General features: G+C 35.2%; 1 protein-coding gene and 1 pseudogene across 12 annotated transcripts in view; one reads left to right on the top strand and one right to left on the bottom strand.

Annotated features, from left to right (window-relative positions):
* DOCK7 (dedicator of cytokinesis 7) overlaps positions 1-13255 on the bottom strand; it is a 208158-nt gene that overhangs the window by 156677 nt on the left and 38226 nt on the right. For all 12 annotated transcript variants that reach the window (XR_004477925.2, XR_004477924.2, XR_007473713.1 and 9 more), the window contains exons 5-11: positions 12928-13057; positions 12623-12835; positions 12221-12306; positions 11581-11647; positions 10512-10661; positions 2425-2505; positions 159-324 (exon numbers count right to left, since the gene is read on the bottom strand). Coding sequence is in view for 9 of the 12 variants with exons in the window: in XM_033408990.2 (XP_033264881.1) it covers positions 159-324; positions 2425-2505; positions 10512-10661; positions 11581-11647; positions 12221-12306; positions 12623-12835; positions 12928-13057 (893 nt within the window). In the remaining 3 variants the exon portion in view is untranslated. The remainder of the gene's footprint in view (positions 1-158; positions 325-2424; positions 2506-10511; positions 10662-11580; positions 11648-12220; positions 12307-12622; positions 12836-12927; positions 13058-13255) is intronic.
* Positions 6278-6674, top strand: LOC105748630 (40S ribosomal protein S26-like; annotated as a pseudogene).

The following is a 13255-nucleotide window of genomic DNA, read 5'->3' as shown; positions in this document are numbered from 1 at the left end:
GTACGTATGTGAATTACATCTCAATAAACCCGTTAAAGGAAAAAAAGAAAACCCTTTTAATGTCTCACTACATTGCAAAGCTTACAAATAAAACAAGACTATATAAGAAAAAGAAAAGAATTATACATGTAGAAATATTTTACATAAAACATTCTCACCTCCAGTGCTTATTTCTACCTCTGTAGAATCTCTTTCCAAACTCCCAGCACTGCTAACAATATTCATTAAATGGATTGCAGTCCAAGCAAAAGGCATGCGATACTTCCCAAGTCTTTGGCAAAACTGATCAGCTTGACTTTTCAGCTTCTCCAATTTTTCCTTATTCTGCAAAACAAAACTTTATACATTATATGATTACGTTCAAAGAAATGAATTAAAGGCTATTTCATAATATATAAAGGAAAATATAAAGGTTAAGAATTCTCAATTCTCAGCAAAGATGGAAAAACAATCTGTACCTTTCAGAGATCAATTAACAGTATATTATCTTTACTAAGCAACCTCAACCAGTTCTACAAATGTATGTGAAAGTCTTTAAAATTTCTGTTTGTGATGATCTTATGTTGGGAGAAAAGAAAGGACAGCAAGAGTCAAACATGTTTATGTACTGAAAGTACTATTTTATGAAAGGAAACATAACCTAGACAACAGGTTCTAGACACGAACTGCCAACCACAAAATATTCTAGGTTATGACTTACTAAATTTTATTTTTCTAAAAAAGATGGAAGCAGTTGGGCCATTCTGACATAATCACTAACTTATGACAACTATGAGGTGGGACTGGGGGTCACAAATAAACCAACAATAAATAAGCCCAGAGCTGTAATAAAAGAAGCAAACAAAAAAAGTATGACAAGAGGACTAAACCCTGGAAAAAGACCAATGATCCAAATAGCACGTGCTTATCTGGAAGACATCCTGAGGCTGGCTCAACTTTTAGGCTATCCTTGAAACAAACACTAAGGTGGCCTGCAATAGCCAACCAATGGTCCAAGGGTGAAAACCTACACTAAAATCTCTCACATACTATTTCCATATAGGATATTGGTAAGGTATACTCAAATGGCAGTGTCCTACCTTAGGACTCAGGACTGAGAAAAGATGAAGAAATAGCTAAGTGGTAGGGCTGTTTACTGCTATATCTATTATACCTTCAAAATAGGTTCTTGCTTTAAGAGTACTTAAAGAGAATTAAGGACCCTTATCAAGCATGTGAATATGTAAGAGAAGAGTGAAATAAGCTGCAATTATACACCTATGAACTTCATATAACAGAGCAATTTAATTTGTAAAATGACGACCTGGGGAAAGCCAGAATAGTTTAACCCTACTTTCAACCAGATATCCAGGAATCAGAGAATATCATGTGCTCAGATGTACCCATATTAGCAGAAAACGCTCAATTCTTGTTCCAAATCTCAGAAAAATAAAAAGCAAAACATTTTCTACATTGTGGTGATTTGTCCAATACTCCTCAAGCACACCTCTCCTGGCTGTTTGACATATTAAATCATGTGTTCAAAGATCCAAAAATCACCTGCTATGCTTTTTTTTTTTTTTTGGCTGCAGTGGGTCTTTGTTGCTGCGCACGGGCTTTCTCTAGTTGCGGCGAGCGGGGACTACTCTTCGTTGCGGTGCAGTGGCTTCTCTTGTTGCAGAGCACGGGCTCTAGGTGCGCGGGCTTCAGTAGTCACAGCACGCAGGCTCAGTAGTTGAGGCTCGTGGGCTCTAGAGGACAGGCTCAGTAGTCGTGGCACATGGGCTTAGCTGCTCCACAGCATGTAGGATCTTCCCAGACCAGGGCTCGAACCCGTGTCCCCTGCATTGGCAGGCGGATTCTTAACCACTGCGCCACCAGGGAAGTCCTCACCTGTTATTCTTATAACTAACTCAGGGTATCTGGAATTTGGTACCGATGGTTCACCTATTATTTTTGCTTTATAAGTTTATCCAAATTCTAGAAATTAGTTATCTGATGGCAAAATGGAGATTGTATTTTCTATTTTTACCATATTTCCTAATTATCTGCAGCTAGACAGAGGCCCAGAATACTTCTGCTTTGCTAGAAAAAGTTCCATCAAAATCACTATTTTGCAAACACAGGAAATTTTTTATTATTTAGGAATTAAACTGAACTAATTTGATTCTTTAGGAATCCATTAGCTTGGGGTGAGGGAGATTTTAAAGAATAGCACAGCACATGACTCAAGCTAGGTACTGAAGGAAATAAAGAAAATGGGTAGGCCAAGAGAAAAAAATGAACTAGTAGTAAAATTCTTTAATATGCTCTGTATAGTATTCTCCCAAATTATAATTTCGGAGATTAGAGGTTGTTTAGGGTTGGGTTTGGGGATCTGAGGAGAATGGAAAGTGACTGCTAATGACTATGAAAGTGGCAGAAATAAGAGGCATGACATTCTACCTTGGTGGCATCTGCTTCTTTGAAAATCATATATGGTTCTGCACACTCTCCAATGTCTCCTTGCTGTAGCACTTTTTCTAGCTGTCAAAGACAAAAAGAGTAAAGATTAATTAAGCTTAAAAATAAAAGCAATCAGCCTGGAATGTAAGGATGGTTCAAAATACAAAAATCAATCAACATAATACACCACATTAACAAAATAACAGAAAAAAAACACATGACCATCTTAACTGATGCAGGAAAAAGAACTGGACAATTCAACACCCTTTCATGATAGAAAAACTCAATGAACTTAGAAAAGAAGAAAGCTACCTCAATATAATAAAGACCATATATGAAAAGTCCACATTTAACATCATATTCAATGCTGAAAAACCAAAAGCTTTTCCTCTAGAATGAGGAACAGGATAAGGATGTTCACTTTTGCCAATTCTATTCAACAAAGTACTGGAAGTCTGAGCCAGAGCAATTTGACAACACAAAGAAACAAAAACATCCAAATTGAAAAGGAAGAAGTTAAATTATCTCTATTCACAGACAACATGGTCTCTTATATAGAAAACTCTAATATTCCACACACACACACACAAAAACTTGTTAGAACTAATAAATTCAGCAGAGTTGCAGGATACAAAATCAACGCACAAAAAATCAGTTGCATTTCTATACCCGAGCAATGAGCAATTCAAAAAGGAAATTAAGAAAAAAATTCCATTTACAATAATATCAAAAAGAATAAAATACTGAGGAATTAACCAAAAAGGTGAAAGATCTGTAATCTGAAAACTATAAATAGTTAGATTTTCTACAAGGGTGCCAAGACTATTCAATGGGGAAAGAACAGTTTTTTCAACAAATGATATTAAAAGAAACCTGAATATCCAAATGCAAAAGAATAAAGTTGAGCCCTTACATTATATTATATACAAAAATTAACTCAAAATGGATCAAACACCTAAACATAAACCCAAAACTATTAAACTCTTAGAAGAAAAAATAAAGGAAAAGCTTCCTGTGATTGGATTTGGTAATGTATTCTTGGATTTGACACACAAAAAAGCAAAGGAACAAAAGTAAAAATAGTTAAATTGGATTACATCAAAATTTAAAACTTTTGTATATGACGGAACACAATCAACAGGGTGAAAGGCAACCCACAGAATGAGAGAAAATATTTGCAAATCATATAACTGATAAGGAGTTCATATCCAAAACAGATAAAGAAATCCTACAACTCAACAACAAAACAACAAATAATCTGATTTTTAAAGGGGCAAAGCACTTGAATAGACATTTCTCCAAAGAAGCCATACAAACGTCTAAGAAGCATATAAAAAGACACTCAACATCACTAATCATTAGGGAAATGCAAATCAAAACCACAATGAGATATCACCTTACACCCATCAGGATGGCCACAATTAAATAAACAAACAAACAAATAACAAGCATTGGCAAGGATATGGAAAACTGGAACCCCTGTGTGCTTTTTATGGTGTAAAATCGTAATCTGCTGTAGAAGACAGTACAGAGGTTCCTCAAAAAGTTAAAAATAGAATTATCATGTGATTCAGAAAGCCTGTTTCTGGGTATATATTCAATAGAATTGAAAGCAGGTACTCAAACAGATATTCACACACCCATGTTCATAGCAGCATTATTCACAATAGCCAAAAGGTAGAGGCAATTCAAGTGTCCATCAAAAAATGAGTAAACAAAACATGAGTATACACATACACATGGAATATTATTCAGCCTTAAAAGGAAGAAAATTCTGAAACATGCTACGACCTGGATGAACCTTGAAGACATTATGCCAAGGGAAATAAGCCTGTCACAAAAAGACAAATACTGTATTATTCCATTCAAATGAGGTATCTAGAATAGACAAATTCATAGAAACAAAAAGCAAAATGCTGGTTGGCAGGGGCTGGGGAGAAGGGGAAATGAAGAGCTGCTACTTAATGTGTATAGAGGTTAAGGTTTTGTTGGCAAGATAAAATTTTCTAAAGATTGCTCGCCTGATCATCTGAATATACTTAATTCTGAACTGTACACATAAAAACGATTAAGATGGTAAATTTTATGTTATGTGTATTTTACCTCAATTAAAACTATTAATAAAAGCAATCAGTCTTAAAAGTCATCTCCATTTAATATAACATCAAAGTACAAAATTACAATTAAAAAAGACAACTCACAAAATATTAAGTGGCCAATACAATTCTACTTATCATTTTTCTCCAAAATGTCTCACTTTACCCCTATAAAATTTTTAATGTTTTAGGAAAAGAAATATAAATAAAAGAGGATAAAAGTCCAGAAACCAAATGAAGTGTATGCAAGAATTTAGCACATAATAAAGTTGATACTTCAAATTAGTGAATGGAGGATACATAAAGCGCTCTTACAAATTAATAAATTATTAATACAATAATTGATAAAATAAAAACAATCCAATGAAATGAAGATTACACAACTGTATTTTTTTCACTTAAAACTTATGTATCCTATACACTTAAAATTTGTGTTTTTTATGTATACAAACAAGCTAAAAATGAGCTTACTATTTGAATAAGCACTACAAAAAACAGAATATCCAGATGGCCAATAATTCTTAGACATCAGGGAATTATAAATTAAAGCCAAACTGACATACCCCTGCAAATGCACCAGAAATAAAATACATAATAAAATAAAATTAATGAAATTGAAATGTAAAATACAATAAAACCTGATGATATCAAGCGTTAAGAAGGAAATGGAGCAAATAAAATTCTCAAGCACTGCCGATGAGACTGAAACTTGGACTAACCACGTCAGAAAACTGGTTCTTTCTACTAAAACTGAAGCTATAAATGCACTATGATCCAGTAATTCAACATCTACCTATATACTCAATAGAAATGCAAAAATCATATATAAGAACGTTTACAGGGCTTCCCTGGTGGCGCAGTGGTTGAGAGTCTGCCTGCCGATGCAGGGGTCAAGAGTTCGTGCCCCGGTCCAGGAAGATCCCACCTGCCGCGGAGTGGCTGGGCCCGTGAGCCATGGCCGCTGAGCCTGCACGTCTGGAGCCTGTGCTCCGCAATGGGAGAGGCCAGAACAGTGAGAGGCCCGCATACCACAAAAAAAAAAAAAAAAATGTTTACAGCAGCATTACTTACAATATAGCCAAAAGTTAGAAATAACCCCAATGTCCATCGACTATTAGAATGGCCAAACTGTGATATGCATATAACAAGATACTATGCAGGGTGAAAAACAACCAACTATTGCTACATGCAAAAATGATGAATCATATAATTCTTTAGAATGTCAGACACAAGAATATATATGATTCCTTTTCTATGAAGAAAAAGAGGTTAAACTAATCCATGGTGATAAGTCAGCATAGTAGGAAGGGGCCAAAGAAGGCTGTTGAGTAATGTTCTATACCTTGATCTGGATGTTGGTTACATAACTGAGTTAAGTATGTAAAAATTAAAGAAAGTGTACACCTTGTGCATGTTACTAACTATAAATAAAAATTTATAAAGAAAAGATAACCGAATTTCTATACACCAGTGATGAACGAAATTCTGTATATAATTTAAAATGAAAAATTTTAAATGATAACATTTAGAACAGGGTCAAAAATATCAAATTACCAGGAAGATATAGGAGAAAAGACCTAAAAACATACTGTGCTCATTGACCTGAGAACTCAACAGTTTAAAGACGTCAGCTTTTCCAAATTGATCAGTATATTTAATGCAATCTCAGTTAACATCTCAACAAGTTCTTTCTTGAGAGAGAGTATGCCTGCATTGGGGCAGCACAGAGGGACTGACAAGCAAAACTTTATACAAAAATGTAAAGGGTCAAAAACATCCAGCCTCTCTCACCTCCTCACTTCCAAGATGACCAAGAAAAGAAGGAACAACGGTCATGCCAAAAAGGGCCACGGCCATGTGTGGCCTGTTTGCTGCACCAACTGTGCCCGATGCTTGCGCAAGGACAAGGCCATTAAGAAGCTCATCATTCAGAACATAGTAGAGGCCTAAGCCGTCAGGGACATTTCTGAAGCAAGTGTTTTCGATGCCTATGTGCTTTCCAAGCTGTATGTGAAACTACATTACTGCATGAGTTGTGCCATTCACAGCAAGGTAGTCAGGAATAGTTCTCGGGAAGCCCAGAAGGACCGAACACCTCCACCCTGATTTAGACCTGCAGGTGCTGCCCCACGACTTCCACCAAAGCCCACGTAAGGAGCTAAGTCCTTAAAGACTGAAGAAATACTATTCTCTGAAAAGACAATAAAATGGAAATCATACTTTATTAAAAAAAAAGAAAAAGAAAAAGGAACATCCAAGGCAATCTTGAAGAATAAAGCTAGAAAAAAATATACTGTTTTTTATAAACTACAATAATTTTTTTGGGGGGCTGACTTGGGTCTTCGTTGCTGCGCGCAGGCTTTCTCTAATTGCGGTGAGCAGGGGCTACTCTTTGTTGCGGTGCACAGGCTTCTCACTGTGGTGGCTTCTCTTGTTGCAGAGCACGGGCTCTAGGTGCATGGGCTTCAGTAGTTGCAGCACACAGGCTCAGTAGTTGTGGCATGTGGGCTCTAGGGTGTGCAAGCTTCAGTTGTTGTGGTACATGGGCTCAGTAGTTGTGGCTCGTGGGCACTAGAGTGCAGACTCGGTAGTTGTGGTACACCGGCTTAGTTGATCTGCGGCATGTGGGAGCTTCCCGGACCAGGGATCGAACCTGTGTCTCCTGCATTGGCAGGCGGATTCTTAACCACTGCGCCACCAGGGAAGTCTCTAAACTACTATAATTAAAACAGTGTGGTACTAGTGCCAATTAAAGACAAACAGGCCAGTTGAACCAAAAAAGATTCTAGGAAAAAAATCTCATACATATGAACATTTGATTTATGACATGGGATACTTTGTAAAAGCAGTAGGAGAAAAAAGCAGTCTTTTCAATAAATAGTGCTGGGTCATTTGGTTATCCATATGTGGAGGGGATTAATCTTCATCTCAACTTCACTCCAAACTATATGTGTAAGGTGAAACAATTACTCTTACCAGGGATCACTTAAGAGAATATATTTTTGAATTTGAGGGAGGCAAAAATTTCATACATAAAACACAAAATACCATAGCCATAAAGAAAAAGGTTGATAAATTAGACAACATGTAAGCTATAAACTTTGATTTAGCAAAGGATAACATTCTGTGAGAAAGCAAGCACAGAGTGGCAAACACATGTATACTCATGTACCAAAAGACTTGTTAAAGAATGTACATAGAAGCTTTATTCATAATAACCAACTGAAAACCAGATATACATTGGGGGGGAAAAAACCCTATGGTCTACCAAGGTCTATCTATTCATCTAAGCAGGATAAATAAACTGTGCTATAATCAGACAATGAAGTAAAACATGATGATAAAAATAAAAGAACTGCTGCTGTACATAATATAGAGGATTCTCACAGAAATTATATTGAGTTGAAACAAGCCAGGCACAAAAGACTACATATTGTATGACTGTGCTCAGATGAAATTCAAGAAGAGGAAAAGCTAAATAATGGTGATTTAAGTTGGAATACTAGTCATCTGGTAGAACAGAGGGGACAGTCACTAGAAAAACAAACAAAAGAACTCTCCAGGGTGATGGGGTGATGGAAATACTGTATGGCTTGAGCTTAGTCATGATTACACAGAAAAATACATAGTAAGAGTTCATCGCTCTGTTTACACCACATTTGTAAACTATACAGGTCTTATTATAGGTATTTCATATGTTAGTTTTTTAAAAAACTGGTAAGTGTGACTAACTGAAACTCTTATTCACCCCTGGTGGGGAATACAACTATCACAGATACTCTGGAAACCAATATGGCAGCATCTACCAAAGCAGACATATAAATATCCTATGACTCTTCACCCTTCCTTTACCCCCTCACTGCTACATGACACTGCAATTCCTCCAAATAAAGAGGTCAGGTATATATCACAACTCCTAGCGTTTGTGTTATCATGTGACCTGTTTTGGCCAATAAAATGTTAGCTGGTGTGATGTGACCAAATGCTAGAAAAGTGCCTCTGCAACTGGGTCTGCTCTCTGGCACTTATGCAATCACCATGAGAATACGCCAGTCTAGCCTACCAGAAAAGAGACATACAAAGAACAGCTCTAACTAAATCAAGTGACGCCCAGCCAACCTACAGACACTTGGAAGGAGCACAACTACCTAACAGAGTTCAACCTATATTGGCTGACCACACAGACAACTCAGATGCATGAACTAAAAAATGCTTATTGTTGTATGCCACTGGGATTTTGTCTTTTTGTTCTTGTAGAGCAATAACTAACTAATACACAGATCAAGGGGATTTTTCTCTCAAAAGACAAAAACATCCTGCTGGACTATGATTTAAGAAAACCTCCTAAATACATTTTCTTTAAAGTTTGTAAAACACTTTAACTTGTACATATTTTTGAAATTATGTAAAAGTCTTTTTCTATGTATATACAACCATTTATGTGTGTATAGGTGTGTGTGTATATATTTTACACAATTGGGACCATATGGTATGAACAGTCTCATTTTTAAGCAGCCAGTATTCCAATCACCATCTCTATCTTTCCAGTTCATTCCCTCAGATATGTTCTATTTTATGAAAACTTACTATTTTCCCATGTAAAATAACTGTGTATACACATTTATCAATTGTATTAATATCTAGAACTTTTAAGTGAGTTTCTGAAGACCACTGCTGCTAAATCTTTGCTTGTAAGATTGTTCATTGTAACTAAGATTTATTTTAACCTGAATTCATAGGAATCTGTCCACAAATTAGGACATTATTCCTGTGGGTAAATAAAATTCATTTCATGACAATCCACTTTATAACCTTATTATAAAATTCATTACCTTTTTATGATAATTTTATATAAATACAGATAAAATGATTAAAGAATATATTTTAGGCTATTCTCAAGTCAAGGTCAAGTTAAGGTAAATTATTCTTAAGTTACCCTAAGCTAAGTGGCTTAGTAATATTCAGATTTTAGAATCTGTAATCCTTATTCTTTTTTTTTTTTTTTTTTTTGTGGTACGTGGGCCTCTCACTATTGTGGCCTCTCCCATTGTGGAGCACAGGCTCCAGACGCACAGGCTCAGCAGCCATGGCTCACGGGCCCAGCCACTCCACGGCATGTGGGATCTTCCTGGACTGGGGCACGAACCCGTGTCCCCTGCATTGGCAGGCGGACTCTCAACCACTGCGCCACCAGGGAGCCCCTGTAATCCTTATTCTTAATTGGCTGACAGTCAAATCATAATGCTCCGTGATCTCAATGATTTAGATTTTAGTATTTATATATTTAGGAGCTGAGTGATAAAATCATAGTATAGTTCCTATGATGCTTAATTTTATATGCCAACATGGCTAGGTTATCAAACACCAATCTAGATGTTGCTATGAAGGTATTTTTTAGAGGTGATTAACTTTTAAATCAGTAGACTTTGAGTAGAGCAGATTACCCTCCATAATGTGGGTGGGCCTCATCCAGTTAGTTGAAGACTTGAAGAACAAAGACTAAGGTTTCTCAAAGAAGGATTCTCAAGACTGCAACACAGCAATCCTGCCTGAGTTTCTGGTCTGCTGCCCTGTGGAATTGACTTAAGACTACAACATCACCCCTTACCTGGATTTCCAGCCTGCACTACACATTTCAAACCTGTCAGCCCCCACAATCACACGAGCCACTTCCTTAAAATCAATCTCTCTCTCTCTCTCTCTCTCTCTCTCTCTCTCTCTCTCTGTGCGTGCGTGCGTGTGTGTGTGTGTGTGTGTGTGTATATCTCCCTCCTACTGATCTATTTCTCTGGAGAACCCTAATAAAGCTCCCCACTCGAGAAAAATTTAGGTAGCACCTATAGTATACGTCTAATATTGTGTTAAGCAATATTAAGATGAAAAAATAGGTTAAAGATAAAATCTTTACCCTTAAAAAGCTTGCAATGTTGATAGGGACACAAGTATACAGACACAACACAAATAAACAAATATATTTAACATTATTCTCACCTTTATTACAAGAAAAACATCTTGGGAAGGATAAGTGATAGAAAAAATAGCTGATCGTGCCAGGGTGGTAATGGCAGCAGGTGGTACATGTGGACGTAATAATCCTTTCATCTGCTCAGAATTAAGGTCAAAATAAAAGTTTTCTGAAATCTAAAAAACATATTCATATATTAAATTTAAAACCTGTGTATTTTATAAAAACTCACAAAAATCATACAGTCTTAAAATATTACAGATATTAGACGATTATAGTAACATACAGTTTACCATATATTTCACTGACTGATCTTTACATGTCTATATCAAAGCAAAAAAAATATAATGCAAAGAACATATTCTAAAGAACCATATCCCACGCTCCTTTAATTAGAAATTTAACTTCTAATAAAGTATACACAGAAATTATTATTGAGATGAATTACCCCAAACTGAGTCTTTAAAACAATTACATGAATAACATCTCAGAAGATTTGATTTAGCAAATACAGTTTAAAATAAAGTTGCTGGAATACAGTTCCACTATAGAAATCCATAATATGTTGACAGCAGAAGTCACTAAAGGCATTTTAAGTTTCTTCTACACATTTGGCTTAGAATACTGAAATGCTGTATGAGACAGCCCTCTGAAAAACTCCTAAGTGTAATAAAGATATAATGGCAAAACTAAGAGCACTACTTTAGACAAGAATATTTGAAATATATATAAATGATCTTTTAGCTAGTGAAATCTGAAAATTACACCAACAAAAATTCACTGTCACCTTCATTGTAATCCTTTATACATCAGTTGCCTAAAATGGTTTTCTTGTATTTTTTCTATTTATTAAACTAAAAGAAAGTTGCTTCTGCTACTTGCTTTTGGAACTCTTTCAATGAAACAAAAACTAGGTCAACTGAACTATTTTATAGTAAGAAAATACTTTATGTCTTAAATTTCTACTTTCTTCTTAAAAAATCCATGTTTAATAATATTCTCAAAAAGTCATTATTTATCCTATAAAACACTTAAAAACAGGTTTCTGAACCTATGATTGTGACAAAAGACTAGGTTCAAATTATATAACCTTACCTTTTTCTTTTCCTTCACATCATATAAAGCCAAACTTGCAAAAATGGGTTCAATTTCAATCTCAAACCTTTAAGAAGGAAAAGGATGAAGCAGTTTAAAAATAAAGTTCATAGTTCAAGAGAAATTCTCATTCCAAAAATAAATTCTCTCAATACCTTGTACTTTTCTACATCTGTGCTACACCATCTATACTGCTCCTCTTCCTGAAACACACTTCTCCACGTATACCTTTCACAGTCTAAATCAACCATTACTACATACTTCAAAATCTTAAGAAAAAACAAAGCCTGCCATGTAACAAATATAAAATCATCTCTAAGGGAAAAGATACTTTGTCTTTATATTCCTCAAGCCAAGAACAGTGTCTGACAAATACTACAGATTTCAGTGAATGTTTTTTCAAGTTTTAAGACTAGTTATATAACTGAGGCAGAGTCATCTTCACCTAGCCAAAAATGCTCTCAAGCTCAGCTTCATAGGCAGGATGAAATGTTTAGTAGAATTTAAAATTATGTACAGAACATTACTTTTCAAAAGGACACAAACACAAGTATAAAATCTACCAGGATTTTGTTACACTGGTATTCAAAATATTATTCCAGAAAATAAAAGTTACATAGTAAACAAAATAAATACTCACTTGAGTGATAAACATTTTACAAGAAGTCTTTGACCAAAATGTTCTTTGGGCACCTCAGGAACACTAAGTCGTTCTATTGGTTCTTCCTACAAATTGACAAGCAACACCAAAATGAACATGCTTACCATATGTCAACCCTTTACAATTTATTTTTTAAGAACTTATTTTATTAATCTACTACTTTTAGTCTTCACAAGGGAACACAGAAAAGAATGGCCTATTTATCCTCAAACAGGAGTCATTACATCAGAAGTGTGCTCAACTATATTTCATTTACAAAAAGCATAACTATGTTTCAATTAAGTTTTATTTCCTACATTATCATAATGCTACATACAATTCATACTCCCCAAACATCTATCTTAATAATCATTTGCTTCTTTATATCCAAATTATCTATACCTCATCTGGTGATGGATGCAAGGCAAAGAGTTCCTTATGACGGTTTGCTTTCCTTTGGTCATCGTTCTGACGGTCTATTTCTTCATTTGGAGTTCGATCAAGTAAATTGGGAAGCAAAGCATCAGGAAGTGAATTTTTCAAGTCAAAAATACTGCAGGCCCAGCTACCCCTTGGAGTATCATCTATTGACATTGAACGTCTTTTAAGATCATCCTGTAATGTAAAACATTAAATATATTAATCAATGAATAAAAAAAACTATATTAAAATAACTTCTTATAGTCATTTAAAAATAAAAGTATTACTTGTTCATCCTGGTAGTTGTTGCCATCTGGAGCTTCATCGGATTCAAAGACCTGTTTTGGCAAACCTTTTTGCCTTTCTTTCTGTTTATCTAATGTATTAGGATTAAATCCTGTTCCCAGTTTATGATATCTATTCAAAATAAAATAATTAAGGAAATATCAATTTTTGAAAATTTTTCACTTTTTCATCATCATTATGTAATAAGCCAACTGTTCTCTGCATTATTTCTTTACATAATAAGAATATATTCTGGCAGTTTTGAGTGTATTTAACATTTAACCAGAGGTTTAAGAAAACTTCCATCCAGAGTTCCTTTAATCCAACTAG

Source organism: Orcinus orca, chromosome 1 (genome assembly GCF_937001465.1).
Source record: "Orcinus orca chromosome 1, mOrcOrc1.1, whole genome shotgun sequence".
NCBI classification, from domain to species: Eukaryota; Metazoa; Chordata; class Mammalia; order Artiodactyla; family Delphinidae; genus Orcinus; species Orcinus orca.
The sequence above is the reverse complement of the archived record's forward strand: the minus strand, read 5'-3'. Positions and strand labels throughout refer to the sequence as shown.